The sequence below is a fragment of the Podarcis liolepis genome (assembly GCF_965112155.1).
Source record: "Podarcis liolepis genome assembly, chromosome: 2".
Classification (NCBI taxonomy): domain Eukaryota; kingdom Metazoa; phylum Chordata; class Lepidosauria; order Squamata; family Lacertidae; genus Podarcis; species Podarcis liolepis.
This window is the reverse complement of record NC_139555.1, coordinates 84859395-84881317: the sequence shown is the minus strand read 5'-3', so window position 1 is coordinate 84881317 and position 21923 is coordinate 84859395. Positions and strand designations below refer to the sequence as shown.

At 42.4% G+C, this 21923-nt stretch overlaps 1 protein-coding gene and 1 long non-coding RNA gene across 2 annotated transcripts in view; one reads left to right on the top strand and one right to left on the bottom strand.

Annotated features, from left to right (window-relative positions):
- Positions 1 to 4403: 4403 nt before the first annotated feature.
- On the top strand, positions 4404 to 19743 carry LOC310700250. Its single transcript, XR_014522532.1, has 2 exons — positions 4404 to 6702; positions 14876 to 19743. It is a non-coding gene; the product is annotated as an uncharacterized lncRNA (long non-coding RNA).
- Positions 18354 to 21923, bottom strand: part of RUVBL1 (RuvB like AAA ATPase 1) — a 22110-nt gene continuing 18540 nt past the window's right edge. The window contains exons 10-11 of the mRNA XM_083489372.1: positions 19895 to 19986; positions 18354 to 18838 (exon numbers count right to left, since the gene is read on the bottom strand). Coding sequence (XP_083345498.1) covers positions 18679 to 18838; positions 19895 to 19986 — 252 coding nt within the window. The 3' untranslated portion in view covers positions 18354 to 18678. The remainder of the gene's footprint in view (positions 18839 to 19894; positions 19987 to 21923) is intronic.

Genomic DNA, 21923 nt, shown 5'->3' with positions numbered 1-21923 from the left:
TGTATAAAACCATGCACAGTATGAAAAAGAAAAAACTGGTCTAAACCACAGAGCCTAGGGCTTGCCAATCGGAAGGTCGGCGGTTTGAATCCCCTTGATGGGGTGAGCTCCTGTTGCCCGGTCCCTGCTGCCAACCTAGCAGTTCGGAAGCATGTCAAAGTGCAAGTAGATACAGTGGTACCTCGGGTTACAGACACTTCAGGTTACAGACTCCGCTAACCCAGAAATAGTACCTCTGGTTAAGAACTTTGCTTCAGGATGAGAACAGAAATCATGCAGTGGCAGCGGGAGGCCCCATCAGCTAAAGTGGTTAAGAACAGACCTCCAGAACGAATTAAGTTCTTAACCCGAAGTACCACTGTAAATAGGTACCGCTTCGGTGGGAAGGGAAACAATGTTTCTGTGCGCTGCTCTGCTTCGCCAGAAGCGGCTTAGTCATGCTGGCCACATGACCTGGAAGCTGTCTGCAGACAAACGCTGGCTCCTTTGCCTATAGAGCGAGATGAGTGCCGCAACCCCAGAGTTGTCCGTGACTGGACCTAGCGGTCAGGGGTACCTTTACCTGTTTCTCATAATACTGGAATTTGCAACCATCCAAGGAAGCTGAAAATTGCAAACTATAGAATTATTTCCCACAAGACATAATGTATAGCACCCAAGGCTGGCCAAGTTATTTTGGCACCTGAGACTGAACATTCCGAACATTCAAATTGCAACACATGAGTATCCACTAGAGGGTGCTGTTTTATTGCAGTTTTAAGTTCCTTGATGCTAATAACAAGTAAGCCAAATAGATCTATGCTGCTACCAGTACATATATTTGCCGTCAGTAGGGAAGTAAGAAATAGGGAATAATTTGAAAATTGCCTCATGCTGCCTTGGTGATCATACAATATTAAGTCTCTTGGATTGCTATCCTGCCAGCTTCCTAAACACCCTGTTTGAACTGAAAGCACTGTATCCTGTCTTAATAGTTCTGTGTCTGCAGTTTCTAACTTCCGTGTTGGATCCATTAGTATTTTCTCTTGAAAAGAAACCTATAGTGGTTGTTTGTTAACCTCCCTGACTTTTTTTCACCCTTGTGAAAATGCAAAACGTGCGTAGAACATGTTCAAGAGCAGCAAAAGTAACTCTGTAACCCTAATAAAAAAATTCCTTCCAGTAGCACCTTAAAGACCAACTAAGTTAGTTCTTGGTATGAGCTTTCGTGTGCATGCACACTTCTTCAGATACACAGTGTATCTGAAGAAGTGTGCATGCACACGAAAGCTCATACCAAGAACTAACTTAGTTGGTCTTTAAGGTGCTACTGGAAGGAATTTTTTTATTTTGACTATGGCAGACCAACACGGCTACCTATCTGTATCTGTAACCCTAGCTGGTACACTCCATTACATTTGGGGTCTTTAGCTAATTTGGTGCTAACATCATCTCTACCCTCAATCCTATTTTGCTAGAAATCCTATTTTGCGCGCCCTCTCCTCTGTCATACTTCACGTATGCTTCTTCATATCAGCAGGGTTAGGGTACAGAAATCCCACTGTGACCAACTATTGCCAAAACGCTCTCATCGTTGGTATTTGAATTGGAAAGATCAAGGAGTTTTTTGACAATGGGGACTATTATGCAGAGTGTCTCTGAATATGCGCAGGAAGTTCTAAGGAGTGAAGCGGGTGCAAGATCAAAACCGATCCACCCCTTCCCCATCTTCCAGTGCAAAGAGAGCACTGTACCCCAATGGTACAGCCAGCAGTCTGACGGATGTGAGGGCCACAGACGAAGAGAAACATTAAGACCAACTTCTAGTGCACAGGACCATGTGGCAGATGCCAAGTGAGTAATGGTAACACTAAGTTCGGAGAACAGGCTCTTGAGTGCACATTTTCTGAATGAATTTGAAAGCGTGTGAGAAGGAAGATCTATATTGCTAATGCAGGCCTTATCTGTGGCTCAATGACAGCATCTCTCTACATCCTTCTCCCTCTCCAAGTTAGATGCATTCAAGTAAAACTAGTAACTAGCTTCCAAAGATAGGAAGCTACATTGCCCTCCTTTGACGTCAGATACATTAATGTGAGTTGGCATCTGGGGTACAAGGTTCCCCTCTCTGTCCTATGTTTTTTCCCTGTTTCTTTGCTATTCTCATTCACTTCTTAAGCATCAAGTCATTAGGGGCCGATATCTGCTCCCCCACCCTCTCCAAAGTGCTTAGTATGTTTCAGGCACCCTATTAATGATAATGACTTTCATTATCTGCCTTAGGAAATGCTGCTGTTGCTTGAAACTATCTGCATTGAAATATTTATCCACTGATGGTGCTGACCACTGCATCTCTGAAAAGCACCTGTGCTGCTGTGTCCTTACTGTATTGTGGATCTGCCTGCTCTTATCCACAGTTCCACACTTGCACTATGTCGGGGAGAGTGCAGGCACAATGTTATGAAGATACATCGTGTGTTAAAAACTGCATCCATTTGAACAGAAGCAGCTTTCTTTCCCAGTTCTGCTTTGCATACTAAATCTGATGTAGGGAAATCCACTAAATCTGATGTTGAGGATCCCATCCTTAGCTGCTGTCTGCTAGTGATGGAATGCCCTTTTTCAGAGTTAGAAACTTATGTCGTTGTCCAAACTCCTGCTCCAATAATCACCAAGCTGAGAAAAATGAAACAACTAGGTGCAATTGCAGTCTCTTTCCACTTCCACCACCTGCCCCAGCCATCTTCATTCGGACAAATGCAGTCCTAAAACAATCCGCTGGGGGAAACAAATGATAGCCATGTTCAAATATACATGATAGCCATGTTCAAATATATAAAAGGATGTCATATAGAGGAGGGAGAAAGGTTGTTTTCTGCTGCTCCAGAGAAGCGGACACGGAGCAATGGATCCAAACTACAAGAAAGAAGATTCCACCTAAACATTAGGAAGAACTTCCTGACAAAATAAAAAAAAATTTTTCTTCCAGTAGCACCTTAAAGACCAACTAAGTTAGTTCTTGGTATGAGCTTTCGTGTGCATGCACACTTCTTCAGATACACTGAAACAGAAGTTGCCAGATCCTTCTATATAGTGAGAAGGTGGGGAGGGGTGTTACTCAGAAGGGTGGTGGGAATGGGAGATAGGCAGATAGCTGGGAGAGCCTGTTGACGACTCTTAACGACTGTAATAGGTCTTACAGGAAAAGGCAAGGGGTGAGAAGGTGAGAAATGGTTTAGTCATGTATAGTGAGATAAGAATCCAATGTCTTTGTTCAGCCCAGGTTTTTCCATTGTTTTAAGTTTGGTAATGAGTTGTAATTCAGCAGCTTCTCTTTCCAGTCTGTTTCTGAAATTCCTTTGTAGTAAAACAGCTACTTTGAGATCTTGTATAGAATGTCCTGGGAGATTGAAGTGTTCTCCTACTGGTTTCTCTGTTTTGTGATTCTTGATGTCAGATTTATGTCCGTTTATTCTTTGGCGTAAGGTTTGGCCTGTTTGTCCAATATAGAGAGCTGAAGGACACTGTTGGCATTTGATGGCATACACAATGTTAGACGATGAGCAATTAAATAGTCCCGAGATGGTATGTGTGATGTTGTTGGGGCCAGTAATGGTGTTGTCCGGGTGTATGTGGCAGCAAAGTTGGCATCTGGGTTTATTGCAGGCTCTGGTGCCAGTGTCTGTGTTAAGTCTGGTTGTAGTATTATTGTGGGTTAGGAGTTGTTTAAGATTGGGTGGCTGTCTGTAGGCAATGAAAGGTCTTCCTCCCAGAGCTTGAGAAAGAGAACTGTCATTGTCCAGGAGAGGTTGTAGATCTCTGATGATGCGTTGTACTGTTTTAACTTGGGAGCTGTATGTGATGACTAGAGGTGTTCTGTTATTTTCTTTTTTGGGTCTGTCTTGCAGCAAGTTCTCTCTGGGTATCAGTCTGGCTCTGTTGATCTGTTGTCTAACTTCATCTGCTGGGTATTTTAGTTCTGAGAAGGTTTGCTGTAGATCTCTTAGGTGAGAGTCTCTGTCTGTAGAGTTGGAACAGATGCGGCTGTAACGTAGTGCCTGGCTGTATACAATGGACTGTTTGGTATGTTTGGGATGGTAGCTGGAGGCATGTAGATATGTTTGTCGGTCAGTTGGTTTGCGGTATAAGGTGGTGTCTATGCGCCCATCCTGTATTTTTATAGTAGTGTCCAAAAAATTCAGATGTGGGGATAAGGCAACTTCTGGCAATGCTCCCGAGTAATTAAAAAAAAGGGAAGAATTGACCTATCTATTAAAAAAAAAAAATCCACCTTCCAGACCAAGCAGTTTCACACACATTTCCAAATTACACCAATGTGTAATTACCTCCTTCCAAAGGAGGCTCACATGACTCCCTCACTAATGGGGTTCAGATGACAAGTTAGACCCTTAATTTATCACAAAAAGTCAATTCAACTTTAATTTAAAACCTTCAATTTTGCCACCAATGACTGGCTTACTGTATTTTTCTGTGTATAAGACTAGGTTCCCCCCCTAAAAAATAATGTCCAAAATTTGGGGGCGTCTTATACACGGATAGATCTCCCCCCATTTTCTTAAATCGGAGTCCCCCATCTTATACATGGGGGCGTCTTATAAACAGAAAAAATAAAATACTGTAATTGTAGCATTTTCCCCATTCTCTGTTTTTCTTAAGCCTCAGTGCTAATATGGAAGGGATGGGAGGACAGTATCAGTAGCTACCACTGGGAAGTCAGTTCTAAGAGCACCATATTCCTGGAGATGATGTAGGATTTTGTGTGGACTGTAGAAGCAGCATCATGGGCCATATGGGGAGACCCATGAGGGACCTGGAAAGAACACTGAATCTTCATATTTGACACCTGTTCATTGCACCAGTAGCTGAAATTCAGTGTGGATCCACAGCACTATTTGTCAGTTTCCATGTGTCTTTCGTGGTTAGCCCTGTTGGGCATTGATATGCTGCCAGATACTGTGAATTGCTCAAAATGCCTATGGCATGAATTCAAACTGTGGGCCAACATTAATCCAGCTAGCTGACTGCTCACCTGTTCTCCTGTAACCTGGGCATATATTATGGTGTTGGATGAACAATTCACCAAACTGGGATGCAATCTTCAAATACTGGCAAAATAAATTCCCCAACCCCCAATAAAAGATAATTTGAGGAGTGTATTGCTGAGAACATCAAATTTATTTAAATACAGAAGCAGGAAATTTGCCAGGGAATTGGTTAATTGCCAAAGATGTTAAAGGTTTAGCAAAGGAGGCATAGGAAAGTACAGAAAAGTTTAATTGTTTGCATCTCTATTCACTATGGAATATTTAATTATGTAGCTACATATTTATTAGTTCAATTTTATAACTCATCCTTCCTTCCCAAAGGGGGCCTAGGGTGGTTCACAATAGTAAATTTACATTAAAGTGTTTTAAAACAATACTGTAGTGTATTTCAGTCAACAGTTAACAATCAGCTTTATAAGAACTTCTTAAAACTCTTTGGCCTGGATTAACAATAAATCTACATGCTTGCTGAATGCAGCTAAAGAGGGGGGTCCCTTGGGAGGGAATTCCATAGCCAGAATGCTGCCACTGAGGGTGCCCCTTTTTAGGTCCTATGAGTAGAATCTCTTCCACAGCTTACAAATTTCAAGAGGTCTCAATGTATTGATGAAAATGCTAAGTACTTGTTTCCCAAGTCATGTAAGGTTATATTATCTGCTGCTAGTACTGATGTTTTGAATTGGTCCTAGTAACTCACAAATAGCCAGTGGTGTGGCTTAAGGAAAGGAGATAATAGGATATTCTCTTGTTACACCATAAAAGGTAAAGGTAAAGGACCCCTGGACGGTTAAGTCCAGTCAAAGGCAACTATGGAGTGCGGCACTCATCTAACTTTCAGGCCGAGGAAGCCAGCATTTGTCCACAGACAGCTTTCCGGGTCATGTGGCCAATATGATGAAACTGCTTCTGGTGCAATGGGTCACCGTGATAGAAACCAGAACACATGGAAACACCATTTACCTTCCTTCCGCAGTGCTATCTATTTATCTACTGCCACTGGTGTGCTTTCGAACTGCTAGGTTGGCAGAAGCAATGGGAGCTCACCGTTGTGCTGATTCAAACCACCAACTTTCTGATCAGCAAGCCCAAGGGGCTCAGTGGTTTAGACCACAACGCCACCAGCTCCCTGTTACACCATAAATTAATCTGGCAGTGGTATTCTATATCATTGGTAACTTTTGGACTGTCTTCAAGGATAGCCCCGTGTAAAAGGCACTGCAGTCATCTATCCAGGAGATTATTAGATCATGGATCACTGAAAACAAGCTCTCATTCAAGGAATTGCTGTAGCTGGTAAACCAACCAGAGCTGTTCAATACTTAACATCTGAAACACTGTTATGAGGAATAATGTCTGAAGGTTTAATTGACAAGAAAGAGATTCAGGAGTGAGCAAGGAAATCACCTTTTTCCTGTTCCAAGTGAACTGTAGAAAGTGTTATTCAATTTTAATAATTATGTTTTGTAACATATATATATGGAGTGGTTAAGCTTTGACCCTCCAGGTATAGTTGGACTCCCTACTCTCACCATTCCTGACCATTGACTGTGTTGGCTGGGGCTAATGGGAGTTGGCTGGGGCTAATGGGAGTTGGGATCTCTGGAGAAGGTCGGATCGGGAGTTTAGCCATGTCTGATACAGGAGAGCAAACCTTAATGTAAGTATTAGCATGCTTTCTTCCAACTCTATGATATTATGAACCCCTCACCCCCTTTCAAATCTCTTTGATAAAGTAGCAAGTGAAGAACAGGAAACAGAGGCCAAGCAGAGTTTCAAAAATATAGGGAAATAAGGGGGGGGGGGTCCCAAAGATAAATTTGGGGACTGTTGCTATTTGAGATTCATAAATGCTCTTGAGTTAGGAGTGAGCAGCCACGGGTTTGCAGCCAGGAATTAGGAGTGAGCAGCCAGGATGGGGTTTGTAATCCAAAGCATCTGAAGGTAACCATTGATCTTCAACTAGTGGAGAGGGACTCACTACTAGCTTGCGGTCTGATCCGGGATGGGTTGTGAGCAGTCAGACATACAAATATGTGGTTCAAAAAAATAAGATATGGGTCCCCAAATGCATGTTTGGGTTAAAACTAGATCCTAGTTTTCAAAAACCTTGAAGACTAGTGTTCTAAGCCTCACTTTGGAGACACACGCAAACCTCCATGCCCATTCCTGTGTGGAATGTAATCATTATTTTACTATTTTAGATTACTATTTTAAATAGTACCCCCCAATCTCTCGTTCTGTACTGAATTCCGGGCCTCTTGGATCTATCTCTTTAGTATAGTGGTGTAAGCGTGAATGACAAGACTAATAATCTCACCCCCGCTCTTGCTGGGCCCAGTAGCAGGTGTCCCAATACTTTCACTGAATGCCACCTCCCCCCCCCAAAAAAAAATTATCAACAATCTTCCTTCAACAATGATTTATTATTGGCATAATTTGCCTTGGTACAATGAGCCAGCGAACATATTTCTGCACCCGGGTGACAGCCAGTTGATGGCTCTCTAGGCTCCTGTTTTATTTAGTGTTGAACCTCATATGATTTGGTTACATTTCTTCCCCCCTCCCGCTTCTCCCTCCGCCCCCCACCTCCCATCCTCCCCACCCAACCTTTTCTCATTTTGTTTTGTTTTGTATGAGTGTGTGTTTCGCATAACCCTGGGCCGGCTGACAGCGCTTGTAAAAACCAGAAGTCGATCTTGCCGTGGCTTTTCACCATTAATCAAGCTGCCTGGAATTGGAAAGTAACACTGACAGGCTTTTATCTTGGAGAGAAGGAGGATGGCAGATGTATTTTATGGTGGATGAGCCTTCACAGCTTCTATTAGGCTGGGACTTCAGTGGTACAAGGTGGTGGTTTGAAAGAAAGGTGGGGGGGGGGGAGAGACAGAGAGAGAGAGAGAGAGAAGGGAAGAAGGGACGTGGAGGTTTGGAAAGGGGGACGTGTGGTGGGGGAGACCAGCCGGGAGAAGCAGGGAGAGGCCTATAGATAAATAGATCCGTCAGTCAGGCGATGTGAAGGTCTCTAGGCGGCCAGCCATTGTAGGTGACAGAAAAGGCAATCAAAGACAAAACAAATCAAAAGGTACATCTTATCAGCAGCAGGCCAGCTGGACTTCCACAGCACTCACAGGCCCTGCGGAGGGCAGGAGAAATTAATCGTGCTGTCGAGGCCAGAGAAATTGTCGCCGCTGAAGGTCCAAGTTCAGGCAAGCAGAGGTGGCCAACATTAAAGGAGAAAGAGAAGCGGGGGTGGTGGTGGTGGTGGGTGTTGTGGGGGGAGAGGAGAGAGAGAAAGCGAGTGGTGCTGTCCCACCAGCTCCCTCCTTCCTCTCCCACCCCCTCCACCGGCCGCCTCGCTCTCCTGACAAGTGCATTCATCGTGAGATGATAGCTGGGCACCTATGATTGGTACCTTTAATAATATAGCCCTCGCTCAGCTGTCACCCTGAAAGAACAATTTTTCCTCCCGCTTTCCTCGATGCAAAGATACATTCATAATGAGAAGTGTGACAGAAAGTGGGAGCGCAGGGAGCCAGGGAAAGTTTGGAAGAGCATTAATCAAAAAGTGAAGCTGGGGGTGATGGCGGCTGCCGGGAGCGACAGTGCCATCAATATGGGGTTTGTGGATGGTGTGCGGACCTTTGGGTTGAAAGAGCCAGTGTGGTGTAGTGGTTAAGAGCGGTAGTCATGTAATCTGGGGAACCGGGTTCGCGTCTCCGCTCCTCCACATGCAGCTGCTGGGTGACCTTGGGCCAGTCACACTTCTGTGAAGTCTCTCAGCCCCACTCACCTCACAGAGTGTTTGTTGTGGGGGAGGAAGGGAAAGGAGATTGTTAGCCGCTTTGAGACTCCTGAAGGGGAGTGAAAGGCGGGATATCAAATCCAAACTCTTCTTCTTCTTCTTCCTGTTACGTTTGAGCCACCTCAAAGGTGGATGCTCTCACAGTGGGGGAAGAGTGACTTTCTCCTTCCTTCCTTCCTTCCTTCCTTCCTTCCTTCCTTCCTTCCATCCATCCATCCCACAGAAACATCAACTTTGGAAACTTCATTTCTCTTCTTTGACAAGAGGCTGTGATTATGCTTTCATCTCATTGTAAAATCACAGAAACTCAATGTGTACCATTGGACTATGAGCATAATCTAATCCTTACAGCTATCCTTTTCTCCATTTTCCTGTTTTATGGGGGCAAGGAGTGTCCTCCAGGAAAGGTGCCTTCTATCCCCAGAGTCTCTATTTTCTTAATCCAGAGCTTTCCAAACTTTTCACGTTGGTGACACTTTTTAGACATATATCATTTCGCGATGCAGTAATTCAGTTTTACTAGCAAACGGAAGGTTAAACTAACCCCTTTCCAGGCCCAAGAGGAGTGCAGGGAGTGTTTTTGCAACACACCAACACACTGCAGCCAGCACACTAACATGTCGTGACACACAGTTTGGAAAGCTCTGTCTTAATCCCTTCTTGCTTCACCCCTTCCATAAATGTTGGTTCAGAAGTTATGGGCCAACTTGTAAGGTAACCCTTTGTCACTTCATTCCCATGGGAATGAGTGCAATGTTGGGTGCACAGATCCATAGTCAAGAGTACTTCATCCTTGCAGTGACATTATGACAAATGCAGGTTGCGCAGTGTTATTCTTACTGTTGGGGTCTGCCTCAAATATTGCCATTATATTTCCCTTGCTTTGTTAAATTGAACCAGAATCCAGCCAGCATTATGCATGTTTGGGTCCTATTGATTTAAATGGCAGAGTTAAGCACATTCTTAGTTGGCTCCCATAGAAATACATGGAGTTTAGAGCACAATCTCTGCATGTTTATATGTGTTTATAGTCAGACATGGGACTTACTCCTCTATAAACATGCGTAAGATTGCAGTTTAACTTTGCTTGGTTCATGTACTTGACATTTCTTCTACAGTGCTACTGTCCCTGTTACGGATGCAGTGAAATAGTCCCTAAATCTTAAACTACAATAAAATGGTTAATTTTTAAAGTGCCACACAATTCTGATTTTTGCCACAACAGGCTAATACTGTTCCTTTTCTGGAACAGACCAAGAGTGACATTGTCATTTTCCATGTTGCCATATATATATTCTTTTATAGATTAGTGCTGAACTAAGAGGTTGTATTGTGTCATCTGACACATCAGCCTGTTTTTTTGTTGGCTGGTGTATCCAGGATTACCTTAATGTATTTAGAATTTTCTGCTGCCTTCATTCCACTCTTGAAGTACTGAGATCTTGTGGAGATATTTACATGCAATATCAGTGATAGGAAGATCACATTCCTGCAGCCTCAGATTACTATGGAGAGAATGACATATGTCCACGTGACTCGTATGCTTTGCGGATGTAATGTTTGCTATTCAAATTATTATCTAGAAAGAGCTCAAGACTGACTCACATAATGCTAAGCAGGAACTAGTAAAGCGGCTTTCATATATTACTGCTTAAGAGAGTGAGCAAGCTTGGTCTATAGCTTGGTTCTACCATGTCAGAGCATTTTCTGATCAGCTGTAGCTCAGTAGTAAAGCATGTCTCCAGTCCTGAAACCCGGGAGAGTTGTTGCCAGTCATCGCAGCAGACCCTCCAAGCGTTGCTATTTTCCAGGGACGTCCCTGATTTAGAGAAGCTGTCCCGGTTTCTGATTTCATCCCGGAATGTCCCACTTTTCCTTAGGACAGGGGTCAGCAAACGTTTTCAGCAGGGGGCCAGTCCACTGTCCCTCAGACCTTGGGGGTGGATGGTGGACTATATTTTGAAGGGGGGAAAAGAATGAATTTCTATGCCCCACAAATAACCCAGAGGTGCATTTTAAGTAAAAGCACACATTCTACTCATGTAAATTCCTGGACTGATTCCTGGACCGTCCGCGGTCCGGATTTAGAAGGCAATTGGACTGCATCCGTCCTCTGGGGCCTTAGTTTGCCTACCCATGCCATGGGGTGTCCCTATTTTCATTGGGAAAACGTTGCAGGGTATGGCGTTATCCAACCCCCGAGCCGTCTGAAGGCAATCCTGCATGGGGAATTTTTTTTTAATGTTTAATGTTTTATTATGTTTTTATATATGTTTGAAGTTGCCCAGAGTGGTTGGGGCAACCCAATAAGATATGTGGGGCATAAATAGTAAAGTTATCATTATGGAATGGGACGTCCCTGTTTTCATTGGAGAAATGTTGGATGGTATGGTCCACATATAGAATATCTATCTCTTGTTTTATAATAACTAATTAAGAATAGAGTAAGGTGGAGGGGAGAGTCGCACCCCCTCAAAAAATGCACCCGGCCCCCCACGCTACTCCACTGTCTGTGGGCACAATGGAACTTCTTCCTCACCTGCCCCCTCCAACCTCTAGGTGGCCTCAAAACCAGCTTTTTCCAAACTATGTTCTTAAAAGCCATGGGCCTCACTGGAAACTTATCAGGGGATTCTTCACTGGTGAGATCTGTACTGGTAGACAAGTTATATTGAAATAAAGTTTTCTCACCACTACTGAAGACAATTGGACCACTGCCCATTTACTGGAGGCAACGGTTGAGCTCAGCTGGACTTGACAGTGCTCTGAGCAGGGCACACAGTACATGCCCCACAATCCTTTGCAATGTGCAGGAATTTTGGGGCTGATGAGAAGGTATAAAAGTAATTGTTGAAGGTTGAAATTTTTGAAAACCACTGCTTAAAAATTGAACAAGAGACTGACAGTGTGCTTTGCCCTCCCTCCATTCTCCACCCAAACACTTTTGCAATGTAAGAAGAGATAAATAAATACACAGCCAAGATAACTAAATGGACATGTTTGCAGGACCTTTTCATCTTCCGGTCGCTGCCCTATAATACTTTCTCAAAAGAAAAGCAGGGAAATACGGTGTCAGAATCCTCTAGTTGTTGCTGTTTCTTGGATAGCTTTCCATAAGTATTTTCCAAGCACCAGCACCTTTCCATCTGTAAAATGGAAACAAGTGTGTGTGTGTGTGAGAGAGAGAGAGAGTGAAATGATGAACAAGATAAGGAAATGTTATTGCTTCAGCCTCAGGCCGAGAATCCAATTAAACAATGATGTTCTCAGTCCCTGGCTTCTGGTGTTCACGTCCCCAGTTTTCCTAACAGACTTGGAGTTTATGCTATGGGTAATGACAAATCATCAATCACCCTCATAAGCTGACACTGAGAGAGCCCTGGCAACATCAGAATCTAGTGTTATTTCAGTATGTAACACAGGTTTGCATTTTTAAAGGCTGAAAATTAAGTAGGGCTGATATGGTCTACATTTGGCTGCCCAGTGCTGTTACTGTGGCATGACTAAAGGTGATAAAAGAGGGTGCTGACCTCCAAAGCAGTAAAACTATTGCTGGTTACCTGTCACATCCTTGTATGCACCTGAGTTAAATTCCTAATGTTTACATACAAACTGCCAATCCTGTCCCAATAAGCCTCTTTCTGCCTTGAACCATTACCACAAAACAAGCTTTCCTTATTAGGGAAGGATCTAACGGCCACCCCAATCCAATTAGTCCAGTAGAGGGGGCTGGATGCCATAGTCCTTTGCCCCAATCCAAGGAAGTGACACGTGTGAGTAATGAAAGGACGGACAGGGCAAAGTTTGCTTTCTGATTTTTCCACAAATCCTACTGCTGAAGAAACAAGCTGATCCATTTAAACAGCTACTAGTCTCTTCAGCAGGAGTAGGAATAATAGAAGCAAACACAGGAAAACACACAGCTCCAGTTTAATGCAGCATTCTTTCTCCACTTGTTGCACTGTGTGGATCCCAGCTTATATTAGGGATCGATACAAAACGCCTCGGCTTTCTGACCCCTTTCCTCTTCCAAGTGCCCTCTCCCAAGAAGAAACCAGTATAGTTTTTCTTTTAAAATCAAATTTATTACTTAAAAAAAAAGTAACAAAAAAACCTTTTAGCATTGTGGCATCACAATAAAGGAGGCTGCACGGGACAGTTTGGTGCAGTATTTAAAAAAATAACCAAATGTGTGTGTGTGTGTGTGTAAGGGGAGACAACCCCCCCCCAAAAAAATGTGGTAGCCGCCCTTGGCATATGGTATTGTTTCCTAACTCTAATTGTTCCCTGTCTTGCAGACATCTCTGGTTCTTTACTTGTCCCTGTTCTCTTTATTGTACAACATGTCTTAGGGATGATGCATAAGGTGGATCAGTCTGGTCTGCACATACACACACCTGTGGTGCTGTGGTCTAAACCAGAGTCTCTTGGGCTTGTTGATCAGGTCGGTGGTTCAAATCCACGTGAGGGGGTGAGCTCCTGTTGCTCTGTCCCAGTTCCTGCCAACCTTTGAAAGCACACCAGTGCAAGTGGATAAATAGGTACCACTGTGAAGGGAAGGTAAACAGTGTATCAGTCCGCTCTGGCACTCGTCACGGTCCTCCGTGCACCAGTAGCAGTTTAGTCATGCTGGTCACATGACCCGGAAAGCTGTCTGTGGACAAACAGTGGCTCCCTCGGCCTGAAGTGAGATGAGCGCCGCACCCCAGCCACCTTTGACTGGATCCAGGGGTCCTTTACATTTTTACCTTACCTTACCACAAGTTGAGCAAGTGAAATAAAATCCTACCTGAGTGCAGAAGAATGCATTTGACCATGGTGGCCAGTGTTCATTGGGATTGATAGGGCAGAAGGCAGAGAGTTCAACAAGGTGGGGCCACAGCCAATGATAGGCAGAGCCAACTAGTGCAAGTATTGCCACCATCCTCCTCCCTACTGAGCTATCACGAGGACAGCTCTGGGACTAAGGAAGAGGATGCTGGGAGCCAGTGCCACTCCCTAAACTGGATGAGAAGGCAGGTGGGAGTGGGCTGGCTGAAGGCAGACCAAGGATGGTGCCCCATTTGCCCAAATGAACCAGCCTCCACTGTGTTTAGATGATTATGATCCAAACAGCCAGCTTTACAAACTCCACTAAACACAATAGGCGTGGGTTCCAAAAGTGCCTCCAAGTGATCAGAAAGGCACTTCGGCTTGTATTTGGGGAGGTCCTGAATTTCTGCCAGTAAAATGTCCCAGTCTGTGCCAATCATCTGTGTTTGGTTTGTGTGTTTGTTTGTGTGTGTGTGTTTGTTTGTGTGCTAGGAGTCTGCAAGAGGAAGTGTTCTTTGCTCACAGAGGTTGGGATCCAAACCAGTGTGTGAACACTGTCTAAAAGATAAATCAAACCTGTCACAAATTTTTGTCCCTGCTATGCTTAAATGCAGGATCAGATTTGGATAGCAGAGCCGAATTTTGAACAATTTAATTTTGCATATTAATATACAATTTTGCAAACCTTTTATGGTAACCTGCACTTTTGTTGTAGCTTCTCTCTCTCTCTCTCTCTCTCTCTCTCCCCCCCCCCCCATCTCTCTTGGCAAGGCTGAAACACTTCTGCATTTTTAACCTTTGGAAGAATGAGAGTGACCTGAAGTGCCTCGAAAAGCTTTTACATTAACAAAAACATCAAGCATGGGGAGAATGCAATTTCAGCACTTCATATTGATATGGATGCAATCATCCTTCAAGCTGCTTTGCCAGTGCACACTGTGCCATTTGCATAGGGGGCACGTACACTGGATTTATGTGTAGTCACTTCCTTAGGGCCGTATCCCAGTAATGACGAGACCCACAACCTGAAGGGAAATCACCACTGCTGAGCTTATAATATTCAACTGGTTCCTGCAGCTCCCACCCACCCCGGGTTTAATATTAGAACTATTTTTCACACCGAAACTGAAATAGTACAAAATATGGGCCTGCTGTAATTGTTGTTAGATTATGTGTCACCCTGATAAGATGTAACAAATATTTTCCTACCCTGCAGGGCCCGTTTCTCTGTGGTTAATGGATGGAGAAACTTCTCATAGTCTGCAGGCAATCGGTCGTAAAAACTTCGCTCTGAAGATTAATGCAATAAGTGCAGCACTTCTGGAAAATGGGCAGAGCTGAATTAAAATAATGCAGTTATTTTTTTCCAGATTTAATAAGAAACCTTAAGCAACCGAGATGGGATTTCCCCCTCTGCTAGATCATCGCGTCCTCCATATATAAGAACACTCTTATTTCGATTGATTTTAAAGGAGAATTACAGCTATAGTGCATGGTGCTGTTATTCTTTCAATTGAACTGTTTTATCAGTTATATGACGGCCATTTTCATGGGCAAAGCTTTGACACCAGTAATTCTGATGGGAATCACTTAATAGACCAGATAAACATTCAGGTACAATTTAGCATTCAATGGTTGTTGTTGTTTTAATCCTTTATATTACAGCTTGGTTGGTTTTCCTGGATTTTTTAAAAATACCTGCTCTTTATGAAGCATGGTGCCTGTCTCTTTGCAAACTGTTCCACAATAAAATAAAATATATGGAATGGAATCAAACAGAAGCGAAATCTGATGCCACCATCTAGCCCTTGTGCTGCCTACCCAAAGCTGGCTAAGTGAAGTGCTGGGCTTTGGGAAGGAGGTGTGAGTACGGTTGCCACATGTCCAGGATTTCTCAGGCATATCTGGAATACTGCAGTTGGCAGCAGTGTAGGAAATAGGAAAAATGTCTGGGAAAATCCGGACATACTGCAGCCCACATCGGCAGTGCTGTTTTTTGCCGATTTCCCATAAAAATAGATAAAAAATGGCTAATTTTGCTCAACAACTTTTCTGTCCCAATTTTCAGTTTGAAATATGGCACCCCTAGGTGTGAGACTCTGGCAGAGTCCTAGATTCCTCACACCTCCTTCCCAAACCCAGTGCCTCTTTACCCGCCTTTGGGAAAGCAGCACAAGGGCTGCAGGAGGGAAGGGTGTTGTCAAATGTTGCTGAGGGCTGCCGAGAAAGGCTTTGAGGGCTGCATGGGATACAAATTTAATTACTACTACTGCTGCTGCTGCTGAACAGCCCTGCTCTAGCACAATAATCTCCGCTTGCACAATGGAACTTCCCTCTCTCCTCACGAGGGTCAGAGGGAGATCCCAAGTGCTCATTGTACCTGTTTGCAGGTTCTGTATTTAACAACTTTGCTATACCAGAACACACGCTTGCTTGTTTCCAGGCCAGTTCAAGGTACCTTTAAAGCCCTAAATGGCTCAGGCCCAGACGTTCTAAAATAATTTCTCCTATAATTGCATTTATATAATTGTTTGGATTTTTACGCTGTGTAGATAGATAACATTTGTGTTGTATTTTGTAAACCACCTTGTTTTCTGATGAGGGGTGGTATATAAATTGAATACACAAAGAAACAAAAACCTCCCTAAGATCCGATTATGAATTTCAAATACGTTACTTGTGTGTGTGGTCCAACAAGTAAATGAAATCTGATTTATAAATGACTCACATTTCTGACTGATGCAGAAAGGGAAACTTATATGACCTTTTTTTCTTAAGAAAAATTAATCCTTATCATTTTATGGGGAAGGAGCAGGTGATGTTCAAGTCCCTCTCTTTGTACTGTACTTGTGCATGTACTTTTTGTTTTAGGACGCATGAAAAGTTTTGAGAAAAGTACTTTGCTCTGGGAATCTCCATGTACCATGAATAATTATGGTTAATCAGTTCAACTTCTCAGGCAGGGGCATTTCTTTTAAAAAGCAGTAAAATAGATCACAATAGTATCATAAGTGACAAATTTACAGGAAACCCCACCATACCCAGAAGCAGATGATTTACATAAGAGTTGTTTGAAGCAAACAGACCTCAATACACTGTAGTTTTTCTGGCAAGGATTTTTTTTACTGCAGTTTATTTTCACTATCATTCATTACAAATTTGATCTGCTGCCATTTAGCTTTAGCTGCATGAGGAAGGATCAGGGGCAGATGACTCGATCATAAGAAACCATTAGAGCTGTATGACAAATGAAAGGGGGATAGCCAATGGTGATTGTCCTCCGCCTGTAGGAAATCCATCAGCAGAATGAGGCAATTTTTAGCTATTGCCATCAAAATCCTATACTCCCCCTTATATCTGCTCTGGAGAGTCCCTCAACCTTTTGCTGAAGTTTTATAGGGGGCATGCAAAGGGAAGGAGAGATTGCCAAAAATAGCCTCCCACTTTGTTCCATCTGGGAACATTCACCATTGGATACTGGTTGTTATATTTTTGCTATAAAGAATGCATTAGGTTCTCAAAGGGCTTAGCTGGCAAAGCCTGATTAGAAGCACTGCTAGTTGCATCAGAAAAGTCTACACAGACCTCGGTTTGGTACATTCAGCAGCAGCACACACTTCAGAGGCTTCCATTCTTCTGTTTAGAATGAACTGTGTGTGTCATAAACTTCACAATTTTGTTACATTCAAAATAGTAAACCAGAAGTTCAGTTTTAATTTGGGTTTGCATACATCATACCAATCATTATTGTTGTGAAGGTTAGCCTAGTGAAAGACACACAAAGCAACAACTATGGAGAAGAAAGTGTAGGGTGTGTAAGAATTCTTCTGTTTCCATCAGTCCCAAGGTTTTTGAAGTTATTTGCTATAATCCAACGCGGGCTTGGGCGTAAATGTGTTTTGCAAACTGTTGCTTGCAATCATGTTAGAAAACAACAATTTGAGTCAAAAGTTGGTACTATGAAACACATTGTATAAACTTCATGGAGCGGTATTAGATCTCTAAAGGAATTTTGGGTTGCAGCGACTAAACATGGCCCACTAGTGCAAGGCCCCTCAAGCTATCTGCGCTCTGTAAGCATCATTCTGTGATGCTGCTGGTCTCTACTCAAGTCACACTGAGAAGGAGCAGGGGTTAGAATTAAAGGCCTATTTGTTCCCCACCAACTCTAATTCCAGACAGACATACTCAGTGCTTGTTGCAAGACTGGACACCAGAGTGTTTACTCTTTCTAGACAAGATCAGTCTTTTAAATAGCTGTCCAGGAGGCAATCTACCCCATCACACCTCCACTTGCCCTGCTCTTCCATGCTTCCTCTCCCCTGGTGCTACCGTACTTGAACTGTCTGTCCTGGAAACAGTCACCCATGCGTCTGCCATATTCCTGTCATTAATACAGCACAGATATTTAAGACTATACATGCAGGTGTATTTCCTCTTACACGGGCAGGTACATGTACAGTTTGCCGCCTGGGAGAGTGACAAACTGTGCTACATCCAAGTTTGGTTATTCAGCAATTTAACTTGGAGAATTTGGCCCACCTCTCCAAAACCAAGCAAAAGCCTAGAATCCAAGTGAATGCACCTTCAAGTTTTCATTCCCGAGAACAGCATCACTTTTACTGGGTTATCCATCCTCTGTTGACAAGGTTTGAGGGACACTCCAAAACACCATTAGTCTGTCAAACTTAAAACATTTTAAAAACAAGTTCACATTTATTTTTAAACAAAACCAACAATGAAAATAAATTGTCTTTTCTAAGCAACTTATCTAGAAGAGGAATATAAGGGTATGCCAGCTTGCATCCATTTCATATAGGCACTCAATATATGAAACAAGAAGACACCACAGATATCGAGATGATTTCATTCCCTCTCGGTGAACTAAGAACAAAGGAAATGCTCCTTCTTGCTACAAAACAGTATTGTGATATTTAAGAACTTTTCAGTTCCAGTGAAAGTTAAAACCTGGAGAATGTTAAAAGAGGCTCTGAGGACTAGAAAGGCTAACAAACTTCTTCACTTCATGTATTTCTCCTGTTGATCCGCCAGTATTTTTGCCGAGGATTTGGCATCATAGAAGAGTTCATTTATTTCTTCAACTTGTTCCTTTTCTATGCTGTCTTTCCCATTTATCTTGGCTAGCAGATTGGCTGGGGTGAGTAACTGCACAGCATACCTATGGCCAAATAATAAGAGCATGTGTCAAATTAACATGCCAGCTACAAAGTAGAACAGAGAAAACTCCTCAGAAGAGACACTTACAGAAATATTCCACAGGGTGAATAAATGAACCTAGCTTCCAGAAATGTCCAATGCACCTTATAGCTGGGGAAATTAAACATTTAAGCCAAGAGCCGAAGAGGCGCTTAAAGCACACCCACCAACTTGACTCTTCCCACTTTGAGCAGTGATGCCACCTCCCATGCCAGATGAAAAAACATGAAGAATTTCAAAAGCTATTTGTGATGTGGAAATGAGGCTGTGGTTTGAGAAAAACAACTTCATAATTCCCCGAGTTGCATGGAAATGAATGCAGTTCTTTAGACCCTGGTCCCCCCCAGTGACATTCGCAATAGTACTAGAATCTATTTTCAGGACTCCTCATTGCCTTGCAAGGAAGTTGTAAAAAGAATCTGCCGGCCACACTTTGCACATGAATCTATTCTATTATATATCCTGCTAGGATTGTTACAGAACTCTATTGCAATGGCTATTTTCATGTGGTCTGGAACTTACTAACTCTTGCAAAAATGTCACTAGCCTTGAAAGTGGGTAGAATCAATTTTGCCAGCCATCAATGGGTGGCTGCAAAAGACATTGGGCTCCCATGTCCAAAATTACTGAATGTATCAACCTGCAAAATGGCAAGGAGCAGTCAAACAGTTTAATAGTAATATGCAGTCCATTAAAATGACCAATCATTATCATATAACTATTAATTTCTGCAAAGGATTTTCACTACTATAATTTAGCTTGTCTGTAAGTTATGTATATGCAAGTATTTCTTGGGTTAATAATAAAGAGGAACCACCTTTGAATGAAATTGAATGTCATGAATAAAAGTGGATTATGCAATACTGATGGAACTCTGAGCTTCATCATTCAAGCAAATTAGTATTTCACCAGAAATCCACAATGGCCTGCTGGTTACCCCCTAGCTACCTGTTTCTGCCCATCTTCATACCATTTCCAAAACCAGTCATTATCTGACATTTATAGTCAACATGCTTACCTTAATGTTGTTTTGGTGCCTATTTCTCCAAGATGATTCAATGCCTCCTCACTAATATTAATACTCTCTGTCTGGGCACGAAGCTTTATGATCTAAAGCAGAAAAATATATATAACCCAGTCTGGACTTTAAAAAATGCATTTCTTAAAACTGTGTACACACCTTAGCATCACATGCAAACCATATACAGTACTAAAACATAGTTTAAACACAGGGTGGTTTATTTTAACATCTGCTTTCACTGCATCCAATTTAGAACTGCAACACAGTCAGGGATCCTTTCGGGTTGCAAATGGAATAATATTTTCGGGCATTCCTCAAGAACCTTTGTAACTCCAAAACTATGAGAATGATATGGAATATACATATAGTGACCTATAGAATCACAGATCATCAGTACCCCACCTGGAATAAATCTTCAGAACAATTTGCTTGGAAAGTCTCAACTGTCCTTTAGTTGCTCAAATGCATGCCAGACATTTTAGCCCCTTGACAAATAAGATGGTAAAATAAATAAATAAGTAAGTAAGTTTCTCTGCAAGGTTCACCTACTCCCACAAAACCTCTCAGATAAATCTAATCTATCAAGAACAGTCTCCAGCTTGTACCAGTTTGAAGATCTTTGTAAAGTTGAAGAAGAAGATATCACCAATAAGCCTGAGCACATAGAGCTGTAACAAAAGTGGCACTAGGCTCCCTGCAGTCCGTATTACCAGCTGAGTGATAAGGGGCAGACTGGATAATGATGTTGTGTTGTAGTGTTGAGATAACTCTGGAACTGCGAGTCTCATATAATACAGGTATTTTTCACTTTGGCAGCTTTGTAAACAAGATATCAAGAAGCACTCGTTTAAATTAAAGCCATAAAAATGCACCAAGGGAATCAAGAGTGCGGAAGAGGGGGAAGGGGGATGAGCACAGAACTGGGGCTTCACGTACCAGGCAGCTAGTTTAAGGAACATTAGAATTTGAAGTTGCTCTTGGGAGTGTTCAAATTTGACCAAAATATTAAGGCTAATACTTCATTTTGTTTATTAAAATATTTAGACTGCACCTCATACAAAACTACCAGATGGTATTCAACAAAATTTACAAAAAAACCCCACCCATAAAAACAATACGGAATAATCATAAAATGACTCGTTAATCTTAAATACTTTAAATCATACTGAACAGTGACATAAATAAAAGTCTTCCACCTGCTAGAAATGTATTCCACAGCAGGGGACTGGCAACACTAAATGCCTGACTTCCAGCTGAAGCTAGTCAGGCTTCTGAAACACAAGGAGACGATTAACAGCGCTCCTACAGAAAAATGTGAATTTACAAGTATAATGTATATGTAATATTATGTAAACATTTTGTATATGTATTGAGATATCAATAAATCAATAAAGAAAAAAAGAAAAGAAAAACAGTGCTCCTATAAATGGTCTGTCATCAAATTTGAATATAAGTACATCAGACAAATCCCCCCACCAACATGGAGTTTCTAGCTGATATTCAACTTGGCTGTGATCCGAAGAACTGTGTGCCCAAGCTGGCTTTGGAGTTGTGTTCCTTGATCAGCAACCCACAATATATCACGTCAAGTAGTAAAAAGGGCTGATGATTAGGTACTGGGTCAGGATAAATCAGAAGTCCTCTGAATGTGCACAGGCTCTTGAATGAACCTGAACTAAAATCTCTCTTTGGCTCCCAACCCTTAAACCACTGCAACTGAGACAGACTAAACCTGAATATAATTTTTAAAGGCCTGTGTAATACTTTCTTCTTTGGAAAAACAGATAAAGAATACACAATCCAGTAAATCATCTCTGTAGCCAGTTTATGGGGTGCCATAGTCAACCCAGAATATGTAAAGCACTCTAAGGCTACATGCAAGGATCAAATACCTATTTGGATTATTGAGTCACACCATGTCACATTTGCTACTTGCAAGGTAGTGTTCTTTGTGCAGGTACATCTATGTCAAAATAGGAGAAAGGTCTGGAATGCAGGTGGTCCCTACACTATGCACACAGTCTTC